General features: G+C 38.0%; 1 protein-coding gene across 3 annotated transcripts in view; it reads left to right on the top strand.

The window, feature by feature from the left end:
• The window catches only part of PARD3B (par-3 family cell polarity regulator beta), a 504,041-nt gene that overhangs the window by 121,544 nt on the left and 356,214 nt on the right, over window positions 1-26,283 (top strand). For all 3 annotated transcript variants that reach the window (XM_053471715.1, XM_053471717.1, XM_053471716.1), the window contains exon 4: window positions 3,106-3,215. In XM_053471715.1, coding sequence (XP_053327690.1) covers window positions 3,106-3,215 — 110 coding nt within the window. The remainder of the gene's footprint in view (window positions 1-3,105; window positions 3,216-26,283) is intronic.

The raw sequence follows: 26,283 nt of genomic DNA, 5'->3' as shown, positions 1-26,283 counted from the left end.
CATTATAGAAAAAATGCATAATGTTTTGACCCTAATTGGGTTTTCAGTGTTGTACAAAAGGCAGGCCGGTTAGATTAGTAATGTGCCTATTGTTGTTTCGATCAACAGATTGAGTATGCCTTTCATGAACAAGTTATTCATCTTTGAAACAAACGTCGAGCCTGTGAGTTCTACTTTAAATTTGGGATTTCTGCAGATTAATCTGGTCTATTTACAAACAACGTGGCTGCTAGGGCTGTCCCGTTTCTTAAACTCCTCCAAAAGGATGAGCTATGTCTTCCCCACGTGAAGGTTTTCCAAATCTGGTCAGTATCTCTCAGCAGGATTCCCGCAGCTCCCTCCTTAAGTGTGTCATTGGCAGATTTGAAAAGTAGTTTATTAGAGACAGCTGAAAAAATGCCAGTTACAATCACTTTGCATTTGTTTCCTGTTTCAATTAAAAATTAACTTGGAATGTCAGGCTGTTTCTCCTGCTTGGCAGCTTCCAGGTCTGCAGATAAAGAAAGTTTACTGGAACAAAATTAGTTCAAACCAGTTTTTTTTTGTTAAGGCTAACCTACATTTCTCTGTACAGTATTCTATTTAATACTGGATGAGGTTTTTTTCAATGGGATCTTCCCTTTAAATATTAAATTATGTTTCTTGACCCAACTTGTATTTGTATGGAATAGAAATACACAAGTACACCCAAAAGGGTCCTTGGAAATTTTAGGTTTCAGTGGAATAGCTAAATGTTATATTGCTCTTCTCTCCGTCCTTTGTATTCTTCTGATTCTGCTTTGCGAAGTACTTGTTGGTGAGAGAGGCTCCCGTTGCCTGACCAGTTGATTGAGTGTCAGAGTTCAAGTCCATGCAGACAGAGGGTATGTCTTCTTCACCAGAAGGCTTTTTATCTTATTTCAGGCCTGTTTAAACTCCAACAAATCAAAGATGAATAGAATGTAGAACAGAGAGCATCTCCAAGAACGGCTGCCAAACCTAGTTCCAGGGAGGGCTAGACAGTTGAAATCTTCAAGGAACCCCATGGCATTATTTGTCTTTCATGTGAATTTCAAATGATAGGCCGAAACAGCTGAATTATACAAGGAAACTAAAATGTTTATAGTACTGAAATACCAGAAAAAAATGACTGCTTATTGTATAACTATGGAAGAAGATCAGTCGCAAAGACGTGACCTACACCAACTTAAAAATGGTTCAGAGAGTTTCAGAGAAGCGTTTCTGCTAAATTTGTGTAATCCTACATACAAGTATGCAACCAACTCTTCAAAAATACAGGCCATGATATCTCTTACTCGTTATGGGTACATTATCAGCTTGGTGCAAACCTTATTACGATGTGTGTTTCCACGTACGTCAACAGTGGCTTTGATGTGAATAATACATTTGAAAATAAACCCTCCTACTGTGTCATAGGTTTTGCACTTTCATGCATTTACATTCTTTCACATTTTCATACTTTTTAAATTGTTTTAAGGCAAAGTGCATATGGTTTTTAGCAGGCTGCTATTCCAAATTATTCCTGAGAACGCTGGACTTCTTCTCACACCTGCTGCAGTTAAAGGTCTCTGCATTATAACCTCTTGATGGCCACAGTGGACTATATCATGGTTTACTCAGAGTGCGTTATTTAACAGTTGCCAAGCGTAGAATTTAATGTGTGTAGCAACTTTCAAGAGTTTTATTGACCAGACTATCTAGCTATCTATGCTGTATTTCTATCAGACTTCTTTCGTGAACTTTCCCATCCTTGTAATTGTGCCATGGCCAGTGTTCCCTCTAAACTGTGCGCTTGTGTGCGCGCACATTGCATTTTTAGAGAGCGCACACGTCCAAAAATTGTGCGCACAAGTTTTTCCCAATAAAAAAAAAATATATATATATATTTTTTTGATACTTTATGCGGCGCGGATATTGTGCACACAAAATTTTGGCTCTGGGAAAATTTTTGCACAAGAGAAATTTTCTGCGCACGCCACCTAAGAAAAATTAGATGGAACATTGGCCATGGCGCTTTTGGTATAGCTGCGGTGATGGGTCTGTCTACGCACAGCGAACAAAAGAAACATATTAATATCATAACTAGTGACATTTTCCCTTTAAGTACTCCTTATCCTTGTAAGAATTTCCTAAATTGGTTAGTGAACATGAGTTGTTTTTTTTTTCATTAGGTGATGCATAAATTACAGTAAGTATATTTTTTTATTTATGAAAGGATGTGGTGAAATGTTCATTTGCAATGTAATGTGCTGCCTTACTTTCTCTTATCAGAAAAAAATATCTGTAATTTTGACTGTCATTATGCAAACAAGCTGTCATACATTCTGAAAACGCTCCCCGTTACGGTAATGAAGCTCTTGAGCCGAAATGAGAAATTGTGATTTCTTTAATGAATTCACCACCATGGTGTGGCTGCGGAAGTTTAGTTATTGAATGCTAAATTGTAGCATGTGCCGTACCCACAGTCTGGGCTTTTTAACACCTTTAAGGCCCCTTTTACAATATTACGGTGTCAAGCGTTTGATATCGTCTACAGCTGTCAATGTAATTCTCTCTGAGAAGGACGACGATCAATAAGAAATAAATACATGTGCCATTTTTCCATAGAAACAAGGTGATACTTCATGTAATCCCCTTTCTGGTTGGATTTAAGCACAGATGGTATTGCAGCAAATATTCCAGAGCTCGCAGTTGAAAGGCTTTTTCAACTCATAATGGCCAAGCTTTATTGGTTTTCATCCCAGCCCTCACATTAAATTAACTCAATTTGTTTTATTGGTATTTAATATATTCTTATGACTAGCACAGGTAGGCTTTGGATGGCATTGGAAATTTTAAATGGCTATTGACCTTCTAACCACTGAAATGCACTGGATTAATCCATTTATTTTCCTTCTGTAAGATGACAGGTCCAGATGAGAAACATTAACATTTAGCAGACATCTGTAAAAGAGATTTCCTATTACAACCATGTCTCATGCTTGTTTTAAAAAGAACGCAGCTTTCTTTTGTTATGCAGTGATCAGATGAAGCAGATTAATGGTGTCATGGTTTGTATTAGACACGGATTTGTGCTCGTCCTGATTTTTTTCTGGTTTTCGACAGGTACCCCCCTGCTGGTGAGACGGAGTAGTGACCCCACGGTGGGCCCTGCGGCTGATTTCCGACAAGGTTCTTCCTATCCTGCTGATCACAGCAGCAAAGATGCTATGCCGGTTAGTTAAAACTATGCAAAATATTAAAAGAACTTAACATTTTCAAGGGACTTGTCTTTCATCTAAACTTTGCTTAGAGCATTGACCATGTATAAATAACGTATAAATAACGTTAACTGGCAAGCAATTGTATAATTTAAGTGTGGCAGCATTTGTTGATGCTTGTTTAATAATAATAATAATAATATTATAAAATTTAACAGCACCATGAGCAACAGATACAGCAAATTTCTATATTTTTTCTCTTAACTGATGGGCTGATGCATGTTTATTTTAAGGCTGTATCCCCTGCTTAGATGACAAAGCCCCTTAGTGCATTAATAGACTAAGAGTCAGCAAGGGTGATAGTTTCCTTTTTCTGTTTTTTTTTTCTGTTCCTGAATTGGCTATGGGGCTGCGTAACTTTTTGGGTGCCAACAATGTGAACAGCAGCTTTAATTTTATTTCTTTCATTGCACCCAACTTGTTTGGGGGAAAAGGCATAAAACCGAATTAAAGCTCCCCATGTCTGCACCTCTTTAAATTGATTTACGATATTCAGGTTCCACAGTGCATGGGTTATAATGTTCATGCTGACCATAGGACAGACACTTTAATTTATAGATGTTTACACTCGGCCATCCCATCAGCATAATAGTAAATATTTTCCTTGTTATACTTAACATAGCTTATGATAGGTTACCTTGTGGCCCTGAAACATTTTGTTTTCTTATAGATTCATTTTTGCATTTAACTTTATTGCCTTTATTGTACTTTTACACGTAAAAGAGTGTTCATAATTGGTAGTCAGTCTGTATTTGATGTAGCCTTTGTCCCTGGGTGCAGCACAGCAATAGTTAAGGGGATCCCTTAGAAATAGTTAATTTTTAGTGTTAGCAACCACCTATTTTCTCATTCATCCTGTAGAATGTTTAAGATTAATAAAGTCTTTTCCTAATTGTTTTAATTCCGTGCCTCCCGCCTCAGAGGGGACACAGGCCTTCAGGTACGCACAATGCTCATTTACGAACATGTCTGCTTTTGTACAACCCACGCAGGAAGAACATTGCAAGTATTAGCGTGGCTCTTCAATGATTAATATGTTTAGATTTCGTTCTCTGCTCTGCGCATACCAGTCTAAACCAACATGTGGTTTCTGCTTTGTCTTACCCTTGGGAAAGAGGCTGTCACTCACTGGGATATAACCGAGCCAGGCCACCAGAATCCATGGCACCCCAGACAGCAGATGGCCTCGGCTTTCACAGTGACCTTCATGCTGGCTGTGTTTAGAGCTTAGCCATCTCCTTCCCCATCCTTGCACCTCTGAGACAGCCGGTCTCTCAAACCAGCTGCCTGTAATGCATTTGAATTCGTCTGAATCCCCAGGGCTACAGACCTCACCCCTGCAGCATTCTGTAGCTTTTCCAAACTGTCTGTCCAATTGTAAACCAAAACTCCACATACAGAGCGTCCAGCTTTAAAACCTTCGAAGGTAGCAGCTTGGATTTAACTCTTTCAAGACTCGGCGGCTATAGCTCTGCCTTGCTTAAATATGTTTGCTTTGAGTGTGATATTAATTACTGACTGTCTGAAAAGGCCAGGGCTATTGTGTTACAATGAGTATAATGAAAAAAATAAGACTGGTTTGAGGCACAACACGATTGCTTCTACTTAACAACGGACTATCAGTGTGATTTTAACACAGTAAAGTTTTACAAACTCTAAACCCAATGAATCCGTATAATTTAATGAGATGGCACCGGCACAGACTGATCCAGTTCATGTATTGTGCTGAAGTGGTGCTTTGCTATCTATACAAATACACAATTGCAACTATAGTTCGAAATGATTTTAGTACTGCTCGCTCACAATAGATTGCATTTGAAGTGTGTATTACCACCGCACAAAGTCATTAAATGGAGAAGTAAGGAAAATAGAATTGTAAAGATCTATAAAACAGTGAAATCAATTAGCCTATGTACTATCTATTGGTCTTATGAGATGGATCTGTATTAGATAGCTCTTTTTATTTCATAGATGACTTGTGTCTGGTTGTGGCAAAGGTATGCATTTAATTGCTGAATTAAACACAGGCAATCTTTCAAAACTAAGTATAAGAAAAAAGGAATTCTAGGGACAGTGTGCTCTACAGTCTTTCCAAAGTGTGGGATAATGTTTGGTAGTTTTATAGAGGACACCATAACCATCTGAAACAGTCTTCCATATACAGCAAAAGCATTCGTTCCCTAGCGGAATACAAATGCTAGGTTCACTGAACTCCAAAATTCCACAGTAAAAAATATAGCTTATTTTTTTTTGATTCGCCATCTGATAAGGTGGGATTAAACTAATTTAAATGATCGGGGGTGGGGGGTCCTTCATAAATACACGTCCTAATATTAAAAAATGACGATAGTTTAAAAAACTGGATGAAATTTGTAATAATTGAAACCTACACAAAGACTAGACTAGACTTGGAGAGTAACTTGTCTGGGTAAGGGCAGTTCTTGAAATTGTTTTGAAACCTGTGTTGTTAAACTTCATCTACCATCACCCCTCAGAGTTGTTCTAGCGTGCTGTAAAACATAAGTTTTAGTACACTTTATGTGGTGCTCATAAAATTAAAAAGTATAAATTAAAACACAGCCGTAACGACCTGATTTATAATTATAACTAAGTGACCCTGTTTTCTTACATTGCACCCTGATGTAAAGTCACAGCCACGGGCTGAATGCTGGGGTATTGAGATCTCTTTTCTTAATCAACAAAAACAGTTAGCTGAGCCACTGGCTTTACAAGATAACCAAGGCTTTATCAGATATTAACATAAAAGGGGCACTACATTCTTCTAGTAACACAAGAATTTTTAGTTAAGTAACAAATCTCCCTTATCTTTGTTTAAAGACTTCAAAAAAATGTATTGGCGGGGAATGCAGCGATCGATGTAATCCTTTAGAACGATGGTGGTTACGGAGGATGTTTGCAACGCGATAGTTTATTACAGTATAGCGTGTGTGGCTGAGGAGATAGTGGGTGAAATATTAAAAGCCTCAGGAATAGAGATGTATAGGAGCTTTATGTTAATGTGTGTTTGTTCTGAATGTTTCTGCTCCACCAACTACATTTTGAAGGTGGTCTGTGATGAATAAGCAGACTGGGAAGTGTGAACAGCACAGAATCATAATATAATAGTAGTCTGTCACCTCCAGCTGCAGCTTCCATCCATTGATAGCGTGGCAGTAGGGTCTGGCATCACCCTTGTGACTTCCAAGTGCTTTTGTTTGGGATAGATAAATCCCTCTGTCCAGCGTCTTTGACAAGGCCAAACCTTTTTTTTTAAGTTTTTTTTTATACAAATGACAATAAGCTGAAAACCGTTTCATTTATTATTCTCTTAATGAGCACAGACCCCGTGTAAATAATCTAAAATGGGGTATTTGGCTGGAAAAGTGGACACCTGAGGCACTGTTCTGTAAAATGTTTTATGAAGACAGATTGGTACTGTCTGAACAACTCGGGCAAGCATAATAATTGAAGCTGAGTGTTTTTTTTTGTGTCTGACATTTTCTCTCTTGCTGCCTCCTAGCCAAAGTGACATATTGTGGTTGTAATCAGCTATGGTGGCAAATCATGCCATCTTGTAATAAAGAGGCCTCTGCCAGTCTGAAGGGGTAATCTTTTTTTATTTAATTTGAGCTAAGGGCTCCATTCCCTTTCTGACTCCTTCATCGTCACGGGCCATTTGGCCTAAATACTTTGGAGCGAGATCTGTCTAATGAAGTACTAAGAATATGTGTTCCAAATTGATATGTGATCCAAGAACGCAAGATGTTTATCCGAGGGAAAATAAGACAGATACGTGTTGCTACATCTTCACTGGAGCATAACAGATCACTCAGTGTATGACCAGTTGTAGCCTATGACAAAATATTTAATTGTGCTAAATAACCGAGGAAGTTGTGAGGTGGTATATTTACAAATGCTTTATTAATATACCATGTTTGCTTGATTATAAGACGACCCTGATTATAAGACGACCCCCCAAAATCTGAATATTAATTTAGGAAAAAAAGAAAAAGCCTGAATATAAGACTACCGTATAGGAAAAAAGTTTTACTAGTAAATATTAATTCATGTAAACTCATTTTCATATTTAATAAAAGCTATGATTGAGAAAAATATATTTTTTATTTCCTTTTATTTGCCAACCTGCCCCCCCCCAGTTATGCACATATGCCCCCAGGCTTGCCATGCTGCCCCCAGAAATGCCTTATACCCCCCTATTTGCCACTCTGCCCCATGATGTGCCTTTTAACCCTCTATATGCCACTCTGCCTCCAGAAATGTCTTATACCCTCCTATATGCCACTGTGCCCCATGATATGCCTTTTAACCCCCTATATGCCCCTCTGCCCCATGATATGCCTTATACCCCTATATGCCACTCTGGCATATAGGGGGTTAAAAGGCATATCATGGGGCAGAGGGGCATATAGGGGGTTAAAAGGCATATCAGAAATGTCTTATACCCTCCTATATGCCACTGTGCCCCATGATATGCCTTTTAACCCCCTATATGCCTCTCTGCCCCATGATATGCCTTATACAGAGTGGCATATAGGGGGTTAAAAGGCATTCCATGGGGCTGAGTGGCATATAGGGGGTTAAAATGCATTTCTGGAGATATATATATGTATACTGCTAACAGCAATCACACTCCTATCAAGCCAAGGCAGCCAGTACATGCTGGAACCTGGGGGTGTTAGAAGTGTGATTACAGCCTCCCTATGCCATGCTACCACCCCCACCCCCCTTACACATCCATGCTATCACACACACACTCTCATTCACAAACATTTAAATACTCATTCATTCCATTAATCACACATACACACACACGCTCAAAAAGTGCCCCTTAGCCCTTCCAACTACAAGTAGAAAAAAAAATATAAAAATATCAGTACCCCAAACCTTTTACACCAGTAGTTGTAAAAAAATATGTAATATGGTATAATATGTAAAGCGTTGATGAGGCCCTCTTGAACATACAAAAACATAAAAAAAATGTATGTGGTGTCCTTAGGTTATAAGGCCTGAAGGGGTTAAAAAGGTAAATGGGGCCTCAACCTGTAACTCCCCTCACCTCCATCCTGTGCATGATGAGATCGGGGAGCAAAAGTAAACGAGAGGTCTTTGCAAGGGAGTAAGGTAATGTTGATTATTTTTTTCAGTTTCGAGGGACATGCAGGATTCAATTCTAAGGCCACATGAACTCACAAACAACTCAAATGTTAGTAAATATGTAAGTTGTTTTGCAAGCGTTAGCATGCAGGGGCATGTGACCTCAGTCAAGTTAAAGTGTAGCCCATTGTTCTTGAAACTACTATGGGTGACATTTTCAGATTTCTAATTTGCCACTTTGTTTTTTCCATTGGTGACTTTTTGCTTCTTCACATAGGAGGGGTACGCATTGGTGCACATTTTAAACCTTTTTTTTAGTTGGGTTGTGTGTAAAGATATTTTTGGTGTTGTAACATTCACTCTGGAAGGATAAAAGCTGAAGCATTTCACTGTTTATATAATGCGTCAAAACGAAGTTTCCATAGCTTTATTATAGGAACTTCAAACACAAAGAAGTCAAGGAGCCATCAAAACCTGGCATTCCACAAAAATTAAAAATGTTTTTAAACAGATGAGCAGTAATCTCTTTTTAAGGCTGCCCATGAAGATAAAAAAGGATTAATGATATTCTTCAACTTGTCACAAAGTTCCTGTCCTATCCCTTAAATGATGTACGAGACAAAACCAGTTCTCCCAATGTTTATTTCTGTTAGAATTGTGTGCTCTCACCTATCTTTGGTCAATTTCAAGGGGTAACTTCAAGTTTTAAAAGGAAGCATCTGTATTTACAACTCTGCTACAGTAGCTTATAAAATGAAGTATGGTATATATTTCTTTGGACTTCAAAGATAATATTGCTCAAGCCGAACTGTGTCAGTGGTTTTTGGCCGCAACTCAGAGAAACACTAGGACCAGTCCTTTCTTTCTATAAAGGTTGTTTGTAGTTTAGTCACAAAACAAATTATTGCACGCTACAAATGTTATTAGTAAAGATTAGACTATTAGTGTTGGTCGCCAGGAAGCTACTTGATACGTTCTCTAAGGACATACGTATGTGTGTTATATATATAAAAATACACACCATATGTGTATGTATATACATATGTGTATGTATATATGGTATATACCTGGTATATACCTAAAGTGTGAGTATGTATAAATATGTATTTGTGTGTGTGTGTGTATGTATATATATATGTATATGTATATATATGTATATGTATATATATATATATATATATATGCGCGCTATGGAATTCCCTGTTGAGTGTACTACATAATAAGACCATATTGGTTGTTACATGACCAGACCAGTGTGAAATGTTTTGTTGTTATTGTGTTGCAAGATTACTATTAACATTTACTATGCACGTCACTTATTTTCTTGGAAATTAGGCACTGGAGTAATTATTTTGTTTTGAAAACATAGGTAATTGTTGAAGGTTACACTGAAAGGATGATTAAAGAAGTGGGGGTCATTATAGAGGGATTAATATGGACTAATGAAAGAGTGATAATGAAAGATAAACACATAAGGAAGGTTAAAGAAGAGAATGTGTGATCGGACAAGCAGGCCGTGATAAACGGAAGGTTGAAGAGCAGATAAGTGGGAAAAAGCTAATATAAATATGTTAAAAAAGGAAAGGGAAGAGAATGTTTGGCGGAAGTGAGGAAGGGATGGAGTGATTATAATGGTGTGGTCAAGATTTTGACCTCATGTCTCAGCTGGCAGTTACGTACATCTTATTTGGAGGACAGTAGTTACTGTGATCTTGCTCAGTGAAGCCTAGAACGGGAGACCTGTGAAGGTCTTTCATGACTGTGGGGAATGGGCGGGGGATGTAAGGGGTTAAATGTATGTATCTGGGCGGATAAGATAGGGAAGTTGCTAGGGGGAGGGGCTTATGAGGTAAAGTGAGGTAAAGTCAGGTTTTAAATCAGAAATAAATTTGCAGTTGAGTGAGTAAGACCCTTTAGCAATATAATGTTAGCCCCCTGCCCTCGCATCCCTGTTTTAAGGCTTCACTGTTGCAGCGCTTGGCGGCTGTTCTTGCCTGTTATGTTAATTTGGTACATGCACAATTGAGTGACAAGTGGCGGGCATTCTTTACACGCCCACAAAGCTTCGTGGCAGGCAGTTTTCATATGGGGTGGGTGGATGGTTATAAACATGGTTATTAATGGTGATTACAACATTTGGTTTGTAGACAAGACATAAGCCAGGTGCTGAGGCCGCTCCCACCCCACACTTTATTGTAGGTTATGTTAGCTCCAATGTCAGGTTTATATATATGCAATTGTATGATGTATTTATGTCATGTTATCATTGTTATGTTGTGAATGTATTTCTGTGTCTGTATTGTTTTCCAGCCCAGTCCCTTATAGCAGTCATGTATTCTCGATGGTTGGTGGCACTGCCCTGGTTCAGGGCTAGAGGAGCACCCAACGTGAATACATCACTGACTGTGTGTCTACACAACTTTTCTAGTAGAAACTGTTTCTCCACATCCAACGCTGCATCTGTGCCCATCAAAGAGAAGTTATCGCATTCCCAGATTGTGCAGTTTACAGTTCATTAATCTTAATAAACCCATGTATTTGCTTTACACATTGAAATAAGGAATATTTATACATTTGAAACTGATCTTATCTGTATATCTGTGGGAACTTATGATTATTTAAAAAGAAATAATCTTTTGTTGATTCTAATTCTGTAGAGGAAGAAGGTGACTTCAGGGCACGGTATATAATTAGTTAGTTTTTTAGGGTTTTTTTGTATGTCAACTTTTTAACCACAACAATGACCCTGGCTGGAAACCAAAAAAGCAAATTATATACCATTTTCATAATTTTTTGAATGATGCTTGGAAAGAAGTTAATCTTTAGTTTTTGGTCTAGATATGTACATTTCACATTCCGTGTGCATGATGGTGATGGCTTATTATACGTGGACAAACACTGAAACATATTTTTTTTACAGTATGTGCTTTGACTTAAATCCTTGCTTAGTATTTATTTTAATCGTTTGTGTATTTATTTTAACTGAGTACTGCCTTCTATCCATAATGGTGCAGATGCATCTATAAAACAAATTCAAAAGAATCACCAAAACCCTTCTTCATGTTTAAAGTTTATTTCCTTCCCTTTTTTCTGCTAATTGTTTTGTACAATTTGATATGCGCATTTATCACTGTCGAAGGTTCCGTGACACAGAACAAGGTTGATCTTAGGTTTCATATTGAGACAAAATGCATCTTTAGGAATGCAGCAACCTGACTGCCGTGTGAAGAGAAAGGAATCTGATTGCTCTGCATCACTGTTCCTCAGAAACTGCATCCATGTTTGTTCTCCTGGTGAAAAGTCATTGAATGCATCTAATCAGGTTTTGAGGTTGTCAGCGCAGAACTTTTGATGTCTGATTAGATGATCACACAGACATCTGGAGTTGGTTAAATTTGAAGTCAGTGGTGTGCTGCCCTTGTGGAAACTCAGGCTGTCGGTTAACACAGAAATCTGCTACTTTGAAGAAACATTATTTTCCTACCACTAAAGAATGCAGCTGACTGAACATTGTCAGACTTGCAGAAGTGTATGTTTTCTGTCTATCTCCAAAGAACTAAAACTAAAATTCCCCAATGACTCCCTTACATGAAGCAATATAAAATGTGTGCTTTCAAAACAATTGAGGAGGTTTTTCAGTGCTCTTAACTATTTCAGCACAAGAAAGGTGATCAGTGGCAAAGTTAATAGAGCAACAAAGCATCTGGATCATAGAAAAGTAGGGTATTGAGGGATAGGTGAATATGGGCCACAAAAACAGCTGTCTCCCCTAAAGAGGTACATTTGGGAGGCATGTAGTACCTCTGCCGCATTTGAGCCACCACCAATGAATGGTCCATTTAAAAGAGAGAGACCACTGATCTCCCCAACCAGACCAATAACACAAGGGAGGACTATACTTTATAATGTCATATTCTAGCACTCAGTGCAGCAGCAGGGATCAAAGCCCTGAAGGGAAGGGGCTGCCATGGTTCAAGTCTGGGGCAACACTGAAGATTAACATGGCCCGGCATATAGTTGCAGTGCATTAAACAATTGGGAGCTGCAGTGGAGGTCTGCTCCATCTCCCTGGGCCGCCCCTGAGGTTCCTTCCAACTGGCCCATGATCTCCACTGCTCGCAAAAGTGGGACAGTCCACCACAATTGAGAAGATTCAATTGAATAGTATGGTTCAGTGAATAAGCCCCATAAAGGCAATGTAAGCTGAAGAGACAAATCATGCTGATATCCATTGGTTTAATGTTATTGTTATTAATCGACATGTTTTTAATCCACAATTTGTTTTTGAATCTTTACCTTCCTAAAGGGAGATCAGTAGATTATGGAGCTACCCCCTCCCCTACGCCTGCTCTCACAATGAACAGGTTAATGTTAGGAGATTGATGTGATGGATACAGTGTATGTAATGATACTAACCATTGCATTTATGGTTTACATGTCAGTGGGGGAAAAAATAGTTAACAAATGTTTGTTTACTGTTGGAGTAGATTGCTTTGTTGGCTGTTCAGCATTTTACAAACATTACATGTATTTCACATGAGTTTTAGGTATCAGTGCTCCAGATTTGCATTCTTGGCACATCTCTGGTGCACTGCATCCCCCAAAAAACTAAATGTCTTTGTAGGGGGCTGTTGGGGCATAAGTGGAAAATAACAGAGCATGAGTAGGAATAGTTGCGCAATGAGCATGACATAGAGTGGATAGGGCTGCCCTACTGCCCAACCCTTTCATCCACTTGTGTCCATAAAGAATATGGCGCTGGTGTATTGGGTTAGATATCTGAAAGTCGTGTCCTACATTAATCTGGCTTCCCAGTTCGCTTTTCAGGGGCACATAGATGCAAGTGTTTGGTGGGCTTCAAGAAAATGATGTGAACAAAGTACATGAGATATGTTGCCTCATGTAAGCAGAAAGTTCCTGTGTAGGTGTATATACTCAGGGACGTATCATGTATAGCTAGTATTTAGACATTACAAAATGATATCCCAAATACCATCCAGTACCCTGTTTCACGCTTACCCCTTGCATATTTCAACTGTGATTTATTAACCAGACCCATAGCAGAGTAGTTTTACTCTAAGTTCAATTTATTTAATAAATGGGATATTCAGTTTCCTTATCTAAGCAGAAATAAATTGACTTCCTGGAAGTAATCACAGGGTATTGTTATGGGACATTAAATGCTTTGCCCCTTGGCTTTGAAGGGGTTAAAGTGAAAACTTGGTTCACTCTGGGCAATAAAGAAAAGGAAATGAACAACTAAATAAAAAATAAAAGATCATAATCTCTTAGTGATTTACGTAACCCCGGGGACCTCCTGCCACAGCCACCCAGCGCAGCTTTAATTAATGTTTTAGGGGCTGCAGGCTTACTTTGCGTAGATCCAAGATGCTGCAAGGCAAGGAAATTATAAAGGGAATTAGAGTAAGGTTATTTACATGGCCAGGGAAGTCTGTTCCAGAAACATTCGACTCAACATTTTCTTACAAACCGAACAAAATCAATCATGCCCCTTCTGTTCACCTTTTACCAGCCTCAGTGGACCTACGCAAAACTGGGAAAGAGGAGAGTATTTTAAAATACAATTAAATGGGCCCGTTACAGGTACAAAAGTTGTATCTCACATATAGAAATATTTAAAAACAATGAGTTAAAAGATAACATGGGGGCAATAGTTGCAAAAGACAATTTCATGTTATGTAAATAAGTTTTGCAAAAAATGATACTCGTTTTAACATGGAAAGCAATGCAAGAATGTAAAGCCACAATTTTTAAAAAGGCCATTTGTAAATCGTACATGCCACAAATCATATCGGTAAGAGTGACAACTACTTGCCACACCTTAAGGCAAGCCAGGAAGTACTTTCTGTTGATCTGGAATGATGCAACGATGAATAATCTTACAATCTGGTTCCTGTAGTCACGTTGGGCTAAGAGCCACCAATATGATTTCCGTGACAAACAAAGCTCTTAAGGCTAGCGAGAGGATATAGAGAATAAAATATGCAGTGTTCATGAGAATATTCAATGGGCATTTAGTGTCCCGGGGAACTCCCTGAACTATTGAATGCTGGTGAAAGTCCTTTAACCTGTTTGAAGCGGCCAATCACTGTCAGAAAAGTGATCCCATCGGAATATGTGGGAGCGCTTTCTGCGCATGTGTAAGGTAGAGTGTTCACTGTGCCAACGCTGGAGCTGCCTGGCGGGTAAGTATACCAGGTGTCGGGAGATGTGTTTGGCTGAACATTTCTCGTGCACAGAATATAGCTGGAGGGAGGGAAAAGAGGCAAATGAACATAGGGGGGATTCTGCAGTTTTCCCCATTCGTTTGCAAGGGGGACACCACAAAAATGTAAATAGACATCTCAACTATCATGCGAATTTCAGTGCATGTGATGATTGGAGTGCCCCTTTAAACCTGACGCATGCTACAAAACGATTGATCTATACTACATCCAGTCTAATATGGACACTGGGCCCTACCAAAAAGAGTGGTGGTATTCATGCACTTTCCGTGGTTTTTTTTTTTTTTTTTTTTAGGAAAACCATCACCCCCTACCCTATAGATAACCTATATATTGTATTTGGGTGTTGATGAGTTCTAACCCTTTGGAATCCTACTGATGCAGTTTTCTTAGTGAGCCTGCATAGTTCTCTTTGAACAGCGACTTTTCCACCCCAGTGCATCTTGGCTGAACAAATTAAGCCATCTATTTAGATCATCTAACTGGAGCTCTTATACCACCTTTGTTATGCAAACAAGCAACATTGCTTCCCTTTTTTAACAAAGAGTATAAAAAACCATTCTGAGTTCATTACAAGCGATTGTGAGGTTCCGGATATATTCTGTAATTTTATCACCGTGCTTCACACTTACAGAAATTGACAGCTCACCTTATTGATTTTTTAAACAAGATATTTATTCATTCTTTTCGTATTGTGTCACCTGTAGTCAGCGAATGCCTTGTATGACAATAATCTCTTCCACAATGAGGTTTTTGAGACAAAAGAAAACAAATGAAAATGTGAAATAAAATTAAAAGGCACACCATCATCATTTCATCTCACAAAGAGAGTTTTTGAAATTACCCAAATGGATAGAGCAGCGCGTGGCAGTCGAGTAAGTCTGCACACATAATCAGATCAATCCAAATTGAGTTAGTGTGTATGCAGTAGGCAGAAACAGGTGGAAATTAGTTTATCTGCGCCAGACTTTTTTATAAGCTTTGAACAGTGCTGGATAAACCATTTTTAAAATCATATTAGATTTTTTTTTACCTTTTATTTCTTGTAGCTGGATAAGGCACAGTAGGGTAGATAAGCACTGTGTTATTTCAGTCCATAACATCTATCTTAGGGGTGGGTAACATAAAACTCTAGGGGCAGGTGTGGTCCCTATAGACAACGCAGCTTCCTTATAGTTCTTGGTACAATGATGCAATTTATTTTTTAATCATAGTTCTGATTCTGAGGACCTTTATATTGTGCCATCGTAGAATATTTACCTAAATAGACCCCATGCACCCAGATATTCTTTATGTATATAAATTGCATATAACAACGATAACATTCATTGCGTTTGAGTTATACCTCTCTAATGATCATTTTGATTAACTCAGGTATAGGCAATAAAAAGTAGGGTTATATAAATTAAGTATGGCCAAAATAAGAGGACATGAGATCACAGGGCCCTTGAAGGACATCGCATGGTGTATGCAGTCACTGTTTTAATGAATGTTGGCTTGCAGTATCCTATTTATTTATTACCAGCAGCTAAAGCTTGATGTAGCCCCATCACCTATACCTACAACACACCTGTAGCGCAAAAAGTCAGGTAGCTGTCTGGGGTCCCCGGATGAGGGAGACACATCATCCCCCCCCCCAGACAATACTCCCAACACCTAGAAGTCTGTCTGGTATCTGACGGGTGCAACAGAAACCTCCAAAATGCATTTGAATTGTAAAGCAAAAAAGGGATGAGATTGAAACTCACAAAGAAAAGATCATATGTGCTGAAGAAAAACATGCAGTGAATTATCCTTTTTCTTCATTATATCAAACCTTTCTGTACAGATAATCTCGTGCTGTTTGGGGTTTGATGTGCGATGGCTGGTTTAATAGGTTTAGGCTTCTGCTTCTGATACAATTTCTGGCCTTCCTAAAGCTCCATTTAACAAAACGGATATTTGCTAATATATTGATTTATTCAGAGGTTATTGTGTAGCAGTTCATAAACTTACATCAATTAAAATACTAAACTGAAGCAACGGCAATGATATTTAATTTTCTTTGAAAAGTTAAGCATTCTTTTGACCTTTAAAGTAAATGAGCTATTCTGGAGGATACAGGAGTAGGGTAATGTATACAATGAACAACACATGAATATTCTCCAATTCAGCTTTGTTTAGGGCCCATGAGTATATTTTTTACATTTTAAAACATTTAAACTTTGCATTGTATAAGCAGCGGAAAGTTGACTGATAGGATCGATGGCTTCACGTGACTATTCCCCATTTGAGAAATCATTATTGATTTGAGATGAGGTCCTGACCTGCCATAGAATAATTCTTTTTGTGATTTTAACAAAAACTAAGTAAATAACTAAGCTTTCTGTAAATTATTATTGTATTACTATTATTATCTTTTGTGTATGTTAACAATTTGCACGCATTACATGCACTTGCAATACATCATTAGATTAAATTATTAATTTCATTCTAGTGATCCCTTTTTTGGTTTGTGGTGTTTTGGCAAGGTGTAGGCAACACTGAAAGTTCCGCAAAGTATCCATCTTACAAAATAAATATACAAATCATTGTGTCAAGTATATTAAATCTGCTACCCACACACAGTGAAAACCAGCAGGACCCACAGACGATAATTTCACAAATCATTGGTCTTTTTTGTTGCTGAGTTTTGGGGTTATTTTCTGCGCTGTTGTCAACCCATTCTAGAAAATCTGAACATATGTTTATGTATTTAAGCAACACAGTCATTGTTCTGTAAATTGTAGCTAACCAGGAATTATGTGTCCATTCTGAAGTGGGAATATACAACATATCATGGCAATTATATTACACTAATGCACTTCAGCATGCAGTGGATCTTCTGTACCAAAACAAAGCTCTCAATGTATGCAAACTCTGGAGAACACGCACCACTCACTCTCCTACTACAGGATAGAAGAGCTTATTTAATTAGTTGTCTCTTCTCTTCTTTGGAGAGAATGTAATTCTTTTTATTGAAGTGCTGTGTGCCCTTGTGCTTCTGTTGGTCAGAAGTGGCGCAGTAATGGTTTTTCAATCCTTGGGGTTTTGGTGAAATACACATCCTGGCTTCTGACATGTTCATTTAATGTGAATTGAGAGGAAATCAGTGTTTGGTCACACTGTTAATAAAGCAGCGAATACCTGTCCAGTTAAACGGAGCTGAAGGCTATACTTTAAGATAAGAGCTCAAAAGAGGCTTGTTTGGGTATGGTCCAGAGCCAAAAGGACTACGACTACAAGAGCTCCTTTTGACAAGTGAACATTTGTACCATCACCGAAGGGCCCCCAGGGCACTTTGATGACCTTAGACACAGCCCCGACCCTTTGTTTTATAGAAAGTCACAAACATATAGAACGGCATGTAAATAGACTAACATAACTTGTATCGAGTCACTGATCTATTTAATTGAATCTCCTGTTTAAGCAAGCAGTGGAGCAGGACTGTTTTTCATGTTTGACCAGTGCAGTGCACATACGCAGCAACATTGTTGCTATTGTCATCCATTATACACCTGCTGGCTTCTGACCTGTATATTGGGTGGTGTGGCCATTGTCTATGCATGCCCATGAAGTCTGCTCATATTTCCCGTTGTAAAAACTCAACCTTGGTGTTTTAGATTCAGGATAGCTTTATGTCATCCCACACATGTTTAAATTCCCTCAGTGTATTAACATCTTCCACTTCTGCTGAGGGGCTCTTCTAGTTATCTACCACCATCTTCGTAAAGTAAAGATTCAAGATTCCTAACTTACATATGACATGCATGATTATTTATTATCCAAATTATTTGTTACTATTTATTTTAATGAAATACTGTGACATTATTGCGCCAGGGACTGTTTTACATTGTTTGTGTTTTTTTTCATGCCATTTCGATTTTGAAATACAATTAGAATACATAACATGTATGCAAGTTCTGCAGGGGTACAAAAGGTAAGGTAAACAGGCACCTGCACTCCAGCTGTCCCAATGCAGTATATTTCAGTCCATCCTCAGTAATCATATTGAATTAAGCTTCTGAGGTGTAACATTTTAAAATATGGAAAGAGGGGAGAAAATATTTATTACCCATATACTTTACCATCATAATGACATAGAAAAAGTTTAGTGGTTCCCCTTTTGTTTTCCCAGGCAGATACATTTCTGTCATTGTGTAATTAAAAGGTTGATTAAACTTGTAAATCAACATCCTGGTATACATTGTGGTTTCAATAAAAATCCATTCAATAAAAATACTTTTTAAAGGGGGTATAATGGTGGGATAATGCTTATTTTTTTTGGGGGGGGGGATCAGTGAAGCAAACTATAGCACACGTTCTTCACAGATCAATAGTAACGTGTGACAAATGCCGCACAGACCAACTGTAAATGTCAAAGGGAGGGTAAGTGAACTTAAAATAGTTAAAAACAGTTTTCACTGTAACCGTTTTCTGCATGTAAATATCACAAAAGCTGAAGGGGCCATCTAATGTCCCCAACGCCGCCTAAATAAAACTTAAATAAGACACTTACCTGACACACAGGTGGGTGCCCTCCTCCTCCTCCTCGATCCGGCTATTCTTGCCTCTTACTGGCTGCTTGACGCACTAAATCAGTAGCAGAATAGTGATACTGTTGAATTCAGTGGCAGCACTTCCACACATGCCCATGGGGGTCTAAACAGTCCCCTACATAAAGCTTTCACATCTCCAGCAGAACATTTAGCTGGGGCATGTGGCAAGGGGAAAATACATATGAGGATATTCTGCAAAACCCCCCCACGTGTGCAAAATGGACAACGCAAATTTAATGGGACCACGCAACTGTCACGTAAATTAGTATTTGCCAGTCGAATACTGTTACTTTTTTGTACCTCGGCTGACATACTAATGATAAAGTGTGTATCTCTGTTACTTTTGCCATAATATTAACCCCTTAAGGACCAGGCTGTTTTTTTTTACCTTTTGTACCTTTACCTTTGGGACTAAGGCTGTTTTAACACTTTTGCGGTGCTCGTGTTTAGATGTAGTTTTCTCCTCACTCATTTAGTGTACCCACACAAGTTATATATTTTTTTTCAGGACAACAAGGGCTTTCTTCAGATACATTTTTTGATCATATTATCTAATTTCCTATAAAAAATAATATGATGAAAAATTGAAAAAAAACCCCACTTTTTCTGACTTTTACCTGAAAAATGTAATGAAAAAAACTGCTAAATAGATTCTACTATTTATCCTGAGTTTAAAAATACCCAATTTACCCCATTAAACCATTCATTTTTGTTAAAATTAGACATCCCTTGGGTATTAGAACTGCTTTTACTTTAACTCTTTCCATGTCAAGATTTTTGGGAAGATACAGTGCTAATTTTACTTATTTTATTCTTTTTGGACTTTTTTTTTTACATTTTGCTGGAACTGGATGGTTCCCCTGATGCATAATTATTTTTAATGGAAACAAGCTTTTTTTAAGCTTTTTTTTCCCCTATATATTTTTTTGTTTTTTTTAAATATGTTTAGAATCACATTGTTATTAGAAAGCTGGACTCCATTGACTTGCATGGTTGAATGCAGTACCTGTATTCAACCTGCAAGTGGAGCCAGAGTTCTCTAGAGGGTCTGGAGACCTTCTGGCGAACTTTTCCAACTTTATTTTTTTTAAATGACGCGCTGCCATCTGGAGAGGTCACAGTGCGTCCTGGGGTGAGTGTTTGGTGCCGCTGAATGCCTTGTGATCGAGGCATTTCAGCGGCACCATTTTAAAATGGTCGTCCGCTGCCATACAGTGTATGGCGGATGTTGATGCCCTGGGGAGGGGCCAGACAAGGCCCCTGATGCCAATCTCGGTGTTGCTGAATGCCTCCACATCGAGGCATTGCAGCAACACCATTTAAGCAAAGAAAGTGATTGTAGATCACTTTCTAAGCTTGTTTAATGAAATGATGTGCCGTTTTTGTGTGACGTGCCAGACCCGTCAATGGACGTTAAGGGGCTAAGGAACATTAGAACCAGTGTACAACAACAATGTGGATTTGTCAGACACAAGTAGGTTGTAACATTGCAACTTTAGACATTTATAGATCAAATTAGTCTACAGCTTGTCTTTAGATGATGAAGAACTAATTTGTGTTCAGGTGAAATTCCCCTTAAACCAATTCCAGTGGCTGGTTGGGGGAATGCTGGAGGTTATTTTGACTTTTAAAAAACATTTAATGCTAAACTTGTGTCAGATACAAATACACTTTAAAATGTAGACAGCATTAGATTGGTTTGCAATATCCCTTTAAGGATGTGTCTGTGTTATACCTGTCACTCCTGCATTGAAATCTAATATGATACTCACCATCTGTGAGTATGGATTTCAGCAAAACTTCCTGCAATTATTAGTTAGCGAGGCTTGCTTAAATTTCATTACTAGGCTGCTTTGTATTCCTTAACACAGAGCAGGAAGAATGTGCAACAAGTAACTACGCAAACTAAACATAGCATTGGCCATAACTAATAATACCTAAAACACATGAGAATAAAAGCAGCCTTGAACAAAAATATTACTTGAATCACAAACCAATGATAATGTCAAATATTCATACCATATTAAATTGTTGTCTTGCATGGAATCAATGGTGATTTAATGTTGTACTCACACACCAATATATATATATATATATATATATATATATATCCTATAGTGGACAGGTTAAGGGCATCCTAGTGTGTATTGTGTTGTGCTTTAACTAAGGGAGAGCTGAGTAAGATAAATACAACCTCAGATGAACAGCAACACATGACATATTACACCGTGTCATGATTTATTCAACAAAAATAAAGCCAAAATAGAGAAGCCATGTTTAAAAAAACTAAGTACACCCTTACTGCTTTAATAGGCATTAGGATGCTAAGTACCAGACAGGTGCTGCTAATCATTGATCCTCAGTAAGTCTGACAGCCTATAAAAGCTGAAGTTTTAGCAGTTTGCTCATCTGGAGCATTCACGTGTGCGTTAACACAATGCCAAGGAGGAAGGACATCAGCAATGATCTTAGAGAAGGAATTGTTGCTGCCCATCAACCTGGGGAAGGTTATAAGGCCATTTCCAAACAATTTAAAATAATCATTCAGTAAAGTGTTCAGTAAAGATTATTCAAAAGTGGAAAACATTCAAGATGCCAGCAAATTTACCCCAAGGTCAAATTTGTTTCAAATTTGCATCTAAACAAAGCAGAAGACTTCTGGAGCAATGTCCTTTGGGCAGATGAGACAAAGGGAGATGTTTGACCATAATGCACAATGCCACCTTTGGCTAAAAACCAAACACAGCATATCAGCACAAGCACCAATTGTCAAGCACCGTGGTGCAGGGGTGATTTTTTTGGGCTTGTTTTGTAGACATGGGATCGGAGAACCTTGCAGTCATTGAGTTTACCAGGAACTCCTCTGTATACCGAAGTATTATAGAGTCAAATGTGGGGCCACTTGTCCGACAGCTAAAGCTTGGCCCAAAATCGGGTCATGCAATAGAACAATAATCACAAGCATACCAGCAAATCTTTTATTGTTATTTTTATTATTATTATCTTTTATTTATACAGCACCAACAGTTTACGGGGCGCTTAATACAATACATATATTCAAGGGGTATGACAAGACAAGAATTGACAGACTAAGACAAACCGATACATTTGGTGGAGAGAGCCCTGCTCGCAAGTTTACAATCTTGAGGGAATGGGGTGACAAACATAAGGCACAGAGAAAGGGTGAGAGGTAGTGTGGTGGTTGTATCAATGACAAGAAAGTTCTAGCAGCAAAGATGGTATGCTTCTCTGAAGAAGTGGGTTTTGAGATGTTTCTTGAATTGCTGAAAAAGAAAAGAATTAAGGTGTTGCAATGTCCCAGTCAAAGTCCAGTCTTCCACCCGATTGAAATACTGTGGCGGGTCCTTCAGAGAGCTGTGCATAAATAATGCCCGCAAACCTCAACGTTGTAAAGAAGAGCGGGCCAAAATTCCTCCACAACGGTGTGGGAGACTGATGAAGTCATACAGAAAACCATTACTTCCAAGTGATTGCTGCTAAAGGTGGTTGGAAAAGCTATTGAATCATAAGTTTTACTTTTCATACATGGCTTCCAATTTTGGCTTTATTTTTGTTGACTAAATCATGACATGGTGTAATATGTCATGTGATCATGTGTTCATCTGAGGTTGTATTTACCTAAATTTTTAGACCTGATAAGGAGCAGATGATTATGTGCTGTTAGGTAAAATCATAGAATTCAAACTGTAAAACAATAATTCACTGTGCCAATAGAAATACAAAATAAAGTGTGTTTTAATTCTAGACCCTGTGCTATAAACTCAAACGGAAAATGAACAAAAGTAAAAGCTATGAGCTGTACATCAGAGTATTCCAATTGGCAGCTCTTGAAACCTTGTTTTATGGTCCTGAACCTTGAGGAAAAGCCACAGACTGTATTACATTACATTATTTATTGTTTTGCAATAACTTCTTCAAATAAACCATAGGCCTGCTATATATCACTGACCATGTTATTTGTGCAGGGGCTGAGAAATATGTACAACATAATGCATGGAGAATTAAGGGGTATTCCTAGTTATCAGGGAAGTAAATTATATCTAAATATACAAACTGGAGGGCCAGACTCTGAATCAGCCAGATCAGCTAGTTGAGCAGACCCATACTCCAAACATATGATCCATAATACTCAGACCTTTCTAAATTCACTTGAAGACCCTAAGACAAAAGAGGAGACAGTGAATATAACTGGCTAGGTTATGGGTCATGTTCCTTGACCCCTTACTATCTAGAATGAGTCTAAATATTTAGAATTGCAGGGTTTATTCACTAAAAAAGAGGGAGGTAGCCATTTAATCTTACTGAATTCTACTTAACATAAGATTAAATCCTAGTGAGTATCTGTAACATACAAAATGTATGAACCATTTTTCAAATCAGTGAGATTTTCTGGAGTGACCTCACTCATTGAGCAATGCATTATCTAGGGCCAAATAAGACCGTCTTGACATATTTGCTAGAGATGACCATTTATAATGCAAAATAAATTTAGAGAGTTGAAACCACAAATGTCCTGACAACTCCTGCGTTAGTGAATTGAACCCCTTTGACGTCTTTGAACATGATTCTCACATCTTTTCCCTACCCCATCGCCCCTTGTTTAAGTTTTCACTAGGACTACCCTATGATTTCACATTACATTTAAATTATATGTTTCTCCCCACAGCAGTAGGTCTGCAGATTATTGAAAATCCAAGTCTTAACCAGAGATACATTTCAGCATCATTCATATTTTAATATCTTTCCTCCATCCATCCAAGGTAAATATCTGCATTCATATAAAAGCAGGAATTGGATGATGCTCTAGCTTCAGGCAAATGGAAATAGCAAATCAGATTAAGCCAAAAGACTGATGTCTGGGCTGTGTGACAACTAAGGCAATATTTATTAGGTTTAACCTAAAGCTAAAAAAACTGGTTATTAATCATGCAAGATATATCTTAAATGTATATATTGATGTAATATTTTATGTCCATGAACATGTGCTTCATAACCCAGCACATGTTTTACACAGTACCAGGACTGGGAGATATAAGGGTCATCTGGAATCTGCTAAGAATATATATTCATTAAAAGACGCAATCAGGTATTGGTAAAGAAGCATGTGTATAGATTATATTAAATGTCTGTGCTATTTTTCAGTGGTAGTCCTATCCTGATGCACATATTTTAGGACTCTCTCTCTATTCTTTGTCCTTGGCTTTCACTTCAGACGCCTGTCTCCGGCAATATAGGATCAGGTTGTGTCCACTCAGCTTCCCACTGTTTAAAGTTCTTCCCTGTTAATTATCTCCCATTTTGTTAAGTTACTGTCCCTTTTTGTTGGTAGAGAATTGGTTCAGACAGAAGAGCCACTAAAATGGTACAGGATTTTACTAACAAAATATACCAGAAAAGACTAACTATGTACACCTTAGAAGGGAGATGTGCAAACAAGTGGAAGTAGTACATACCCCCACATTCTCTTAACGTGGTAATTTACCAATTAACTCCCAGTTATTGGGTTTGTGGCACTGTCTGTGAAATTTTGGTAAAACTATGAAAGAATTAAGAAAACGGCGGTGTAGGATCACCGATTTTAGGTGTCTGGCTGCTTCAATGACCCGTCCAAGATTACTTACCAGTAATAACCTGGTGGCTTTTTTTTCTCTCCACTGTGATTTGGACCCTTATATTGATTTATACATAGGACACGAAGACCAGGAATCTCTGTAAATCTACAAGTCACAGTAGCATTGATTATTTTGGTCATCATTCCAAGAGCCAACAAGTCATGTTGACATATTCTCATTGTAAATAGAAATGTCAATTGAAATGATTTAACATGTATGCCATTGCATCAGCCATTGGGATCGATGAACTCTTACTTTCAGATGAGGGTTTACATAATTATCTGTATTAAATAAAAAAGGTAAGCAGACATTTTGTTAATATAGTCAACTGATTCCTGACTGGTTTAGTTGGCAAATAGCTAAAGAGTGACATATTCACTTCTAAAGTACTTGGATTTAATTTTTCTTTTTCCCCCTCGTTAATGAACATATATTTACATGTATTGTATTTACATGTATTATTACATTACAATTTGTTGAAATGGTAAATACTTAACCATTACCTTGGTAAAGGTATTTCAATGAATGTTGGTATAAGTAATACGTTTTATTATGATGCAACCAATAATATGATATAGAACATACATTCAGAATGCCCGTGCTTTGTAGGTCCTCCAATGCCTATCTTAATCAAGAGCATTAAACCATTTTCCATTACTGGATTAAACCATTTCCTATAATGGCAATTTTGCTAAAACCATTATTTTAATTAGGGCAAGCCAAAGGTCAGTCTTAAGCAGTTAGTAATGCACATGATTCAAAGCCAAACCTTCATCATTCCATAAGTTTTAATACAACATCAATATGAGTCCCACGTCTCTTCATTTTAAATAACTATATTAACGGGGACAGGATGAAGCCAACCAACATACTCACTAGGTATAAGGTCAAAAACATTATTCTCTCCAGACACCATATGCTTGCGGAGCATGATGCTACATAGAACACAAAACACACATTTATGGTGGCTGCCATCTGCTACAGATCTGATCTGGCAGGAACAATGTGAACCAGAGGCGCTCCAATATTTGGTGGCTGTACAGCTATCACATTCCTTTGTTATATTTCCAGTGCCAAACAAAAAGCCTTAAGAGACCAAACTGAATAAGAGACGATTCTCTACAGTTAGACTGTGAGAGACATTGAAATTAGAATAATGCAGAAGAGGACGATTCCTGCGGCAGGAAAAAATGGGCAACTACTCAGGGCTGATGCATTAAGGTTGGAGCACAGTGGCTGCAATTTGCAAGTTGTTTTTTCATGGTACATATCTCTATAACTGATGTGCCAACCATAAAACTTGTCTATGCCTCCTCATTATCATAAGTACTTCTGTTATATTGTGAGAGATTAAGATGACACTGGGTGAAAACCAGTAGAATGAATTGAGAGAACAGATAAGCACAAGCCTAGAGAGAGAGAAGTAGAACTGGGATAGAGAGCGCAAAAGGGA

Source organism: Spea bombifrons, chromosome 7 (genome assembly GCF_027358695.1).
Source record: "Spea bombifrons isolate aSpeBom1 chromosome 7, aSpeBom1.2.pri, whole genome shotgun sequence".
Lineage (NCBI taxonomy): Eukaryota > Metazoa > Chordata > Amphibia > Anura > Pelobatidae > Spea > Spea bombifrons.
This window is presented reverse-complemented; position numbering and strand designations above follow the sequence as displayed.